At 34.7% G+C, this 4,349-nt stretch overlaps 1 protein-coding gene across 1 annotated transcript; it reads left to right on the forward strand.

Annotated features, from left to right (window-relative positions):
- The first annotated feature begins 261 nt into the window (after window positions 1–261).
- Window positions 262–1,182, forward strand: LOC111139414 (olfactory receptor 2AK2-like). Its single transcript, XM_022491661.1, has one exon. It carries the CDS (start codon window positions 262–264, stop codon window positions 1,180–1,182), a length of 921 nt encoding a protein of 306 aa, XP_022347369.1.
- The last annotated feature ends 3,167 nt before the right edge of the window (window positions 1,183–4,349 follow it).

The raw sequence follows: 4,349 nt of genomic DNA on the forward strand, positions 1-4,349 counted from the left end.
CCCTGTGTGTAAAAATTTTGATTCATTTCTGATTATAAGGAGTTTGTTATCTGAAAGTTACCAAATTAAGATAATTTTGTTTTCTATTCATTTTGGGTAGAAAATCAAAGTAATGTACCATCTGGATACTTTATTTGGCTGAGGAAACGGTTTGGATGCAATTCAACTCATTTAATAATCTCTCCTTTTTTATTAAAGGTCAATCCTTCTCTTGGCATGGAATCTTTATGTAAGATCTGATCTGATATTGGGAATCAAACTATGAAGACAGGAAATCAAAGTGCTGAAACAGATTTTATACTCTCTGGTCTTTTCCAGTTTGGTCAAAAGGATGCTTTCCTCTTTGTTGCCATTGTAATTCTCTTTGCAGTGGCTCTGATGGGGAATATCGTACTGATTCTTCTCATTCGACTGAACACCAGACTCCACACTCCAATGTACTTTCTACTCAGTCAACTCTCCTTCATGGATATAATGAACATTTCTACCACAGTGCCCAAGATGACCACTAACTTTCTGTCAAATAGTAAGACCATTACTTTTTTAGGCTGTGTGATTCAAACATTTTTGTTCATGGTCCTTAGTGGAACTGAAGCCCTTCTTCTTGGTTTCATGTCTTACAACCGATATGTAGCCATCTGTCACCCTTTACACTATCCCATACTCATGAGCAAGAAAATTTGTTGGTTCATGGTTACATGTGCATGGACCAGTGGTTCTATCAATGCTTTAATACACACATTGTATGTATTTCACCTTCCATTTTGCAGATCACGGCTCATCAACCACTTTTTCTGTGAACTTCCATCTCTATTACAACTGGTGTGTCAGGACACATCCATGTATGAGTATACAGTCATTCTGAGTTGTCTTATTATTCTGCTGCTACCTTTCATGGCCATTCTAGCATCCTATGCATGTGTACTTTCTGTGGTTTTTCAGATGAGCTCAGGCAAAGGACAGACAAGAGCTGTTTCCACTTGCTCCTCTCACCTGATTGTGGCAAGCCTATTCTATGTGACTGGTCTCTCCACCTATACAAGGCCACACTCTTTGCATTCTCCAGAGCAAGATAAGGCAGTGGCAGTGTTTTACACTATTATCACACCCCTTCTGAACCCGTTTATATATAGCCTGAGGAATAAGGACGTTATTGGGGCCATGAGAAGATTGTTGTCATAATGGATGTTTGCATATGAAATGTCACATTGGGAACCCCTTATTGATTGAGATTGAACAACATAGATTACTTTGCCTGGATACTGCTTTGGAGCATTAAAACCCTGAGAAATATTTTAAAAATAAATAAATTGATAAATTTATTGATCCCTGCTGTATTCAGAATTGACTTAATTATATGTATTGAAACTGGATGAATTTCCAATCTGGAAGCAGGAAAAATGGTGCTGTTGTCAACATTATCTAGCTTCTGAAGCTATAGATTTCATGATCATCAACTCAATGTTTATGTCTCACGACTATTTTTCAGTGTGTTCCTTAGTATCTGAAATGCAATGAAAAGGAAATATAACCTATTCAAACATGTAACATTAAAAGGATCAAAGCAAAGGGCGCCTCGGTGGTTCAGTGGGTTAAGCCTCTGCCTTCGTCTCACGTCATGATCTCAGGGTCCTGGGATCAAGTCCTGCATTGGGCTTTCTGATCAGCAGGGAACCTGTTCCTCCTCTGTCTCTCTCTGCCTGCCTCTCTGCCTACTTGTGATCTCTCTCTGTCAAATAAATAAATAAAAATCTTTTTAAAAATAAAAAAAAAATAAAAAGATCAATGCAAAAAAAATCTTATGTAGAAAGGGTACTTCTTTCATTCATTCATTCATATGTACACTCAAAATTGATTTATTACTTTATGTGTATGTAACTGCTACAGGCATTTTTGATACGGAAGTAAAAAAAGATAAGAACCAACAGAAATCTTTGAACTCATCAGGTTTGCATTTCAATACAGGGAGATATAAAATTAATAAAATAAATATGAATAGTTTAGATTATGTCAAATGTAGTAATTAATAGAAAAAGTGCTGGACATGGGAAAGGGTTAAGCCAGAGAGTTTTGTAATTTTATATAAAATAGTCCAATAGAGACAACTACGAGAGTGATACTTGGTGAAAATTTAACTGAGATGAAGAAATAATTAAAATGGATATGTCATAGAGAATGTTCTTGATGTAGAAAAGAGTAAATGAAAAATTTTTGAAGAGGGAATGTGACTGACAGGATGAAGAAAATGAAGGACTAAGTTGGTGGGCTCTAGGAAATGAGTAGTAACAGAGCCAGTACTGTGTTAAATAACAGTGTTGACAATAGACATCCCTGTCTTGCTCCTGATCATAGAAGAAAACCTCTCAGTTTTTCCCCATTGAAGATGATACTAGCTGTGGGTTTTTCATATATAGCCTTTATTATGTTGAAGTGTGATCTTTGGAAACTTACTTTGTTGAGGATTTTTATCATGAATGAATACTGTACTTTGTTAAATGTTTTTTTCTGCATCTATTGGGATGATCGTATGGTTCTTATCCCTATTTTTATTATTGTGGTCTGTCTCATTGACTGATTTGTGGATAGTGAATCACCCTTGCAACAAAGGAATTAATGTCACTTGATCAGGATAAATGATGTACTTTAGTGTACTGTCAGATTCAATTGGCTAATATTTTCTGAACATTTTTGCATCCGTATTTGTCAAGGATGTTGGCCTGCAGTTATCTTCGGTGGAATCATTCTCTGGTTTTGGAATTGTGGTAATTCTGGCTTTGTAGAATGAGCATGGAATTTTTCCTTCCATTTCTATTTTTTAATAGTTTCAGAGAATATATATTATCTTTTTGTTGGGAATTTTTCTTTTTTATTATTGACTCAATTTCTTTGCCAAACATAGGTCTGTTCATGTTTTCTATTTTTTTCCCTATGTAAGTTTTTGGTAGTTCATATATTTCTAGGAATTTATGCATTTCTTCCATTTTTCTAAATTTTTTGGCATAATCTTTCTGTGCAATATTTTCCTATAATTATTTGTATTTCTCTGGTGTTGTTATTTCTCCTATCTCATTTGTGATTTTATTTATTTCTGTCTTTTCTTTCTCTCTGCTTTTTGATAATTCTAGTGGGGATTTATTCATTTTTTTTAAAGTTTTTTAAAGAACAACCTCCTGGTTTCATTTATCTGTTCTATTCTGTTTGGTGTTTTTTTGTTTTGTTTTGTTTTGTTTTTTTAGTTTCTATGCCATTTATTTTTTGTTGTAATCATTATTATTTCCCTTTTATTATGGCTTTAGGCTTTTTTGTTTTTCATTTCTAGTTTCTTTAGGTGTAAGGTTAGGTTGTTTGAGATTTTTTTTTGCTACTTGGGGTAGCCCTGTATTATTATAAATTTCCCCACTAGGACTACTTTTGCTGCATTCCAGTGGCTTTTGACCATAATATTTTCATTTTTATTTTTCCATGTATTTTTTTAGTTTCTTCTTTGATTTCTTGGACAACCCATTCATATTTTAGTAGGATGTTCTTTAAACTCCATTTTTTGTGGCTTTTCAATTTATTTTTCTTGTGATTGACTTCAAATATCATAGAATTGTGGTAAGTAAGTATACATGGTCTGATCGCAATCTCTTTGTGTCTCTTAAGACCTGATTTGTGACCTAGTATGTGATCTTTTCTGGAGAATATCCCATGTGCACTTAAAAAGAATCTGTAGGGGCACCTGAGTGGCTCAGTCATTAAATGTCTGCCTTCAGCTGAGGTCATGATCCCAGGGCCCTGGGATTAAGCATCTTATGGGACTCCCTGCTCAGTGGGAAGACTGCTACTCCCTCTCCCACTGCCTCTGCTTGTGTTCTCTTTTGTTGTCTTTCTTTCTGTCAAATAAATAAATAAAATATTTAAAATGAAGAGAGAGAGAAAGCAAGAACGAGAATTCTGCTGTTGTGAAATGAAATGTTCTGAATGTATCTGTTAAGTCCACCTAGCCCAGCTTGTCATCCAAAGCCATTATTTCCTTGTTGATTTTCTGCTTAGATCTATCCATTGATATTAGTGGGGTAAGCAAGTCCAATACTATTATTTTATTATTATCAATGATTTCCTTTATGTCTGTTACTGTCTCATATATTTCTGTGCTCCCACGCTGAGGGAATAAATATTTAAAATTGTAAGATCTTGTTAGATAGTCTGCTTAGTTGGTATAGTGCCCTTCTTCATCTCTTGTTACAGTCTTTGTTTTAATATCTAGTGTGCCTAATATAACTATTGCTATTCAGTCTGTTTTTTTTAATGTCCATTTGCATGATGCTTCTCTCCCCCATACTTTCAATCTGCAGGTGTTTTTAGGT

This window comes from Enhydra lutris, unplaced genomic scaffold, assembly GCF_002288905.1.
Source record: "Enhydra lutris kenyoni isolate GAN:26980312 unplaced genomic scaffold, ASM228890v2 scaffoldscaffold106, whole genome shotgun sequence".
Classification (NCBI taxonomy): Eukaryota; Metazoa; Chordata; class Mammalia; order Carnivora; family Mustelidae; genus Enhydra; species Enhydra lutris.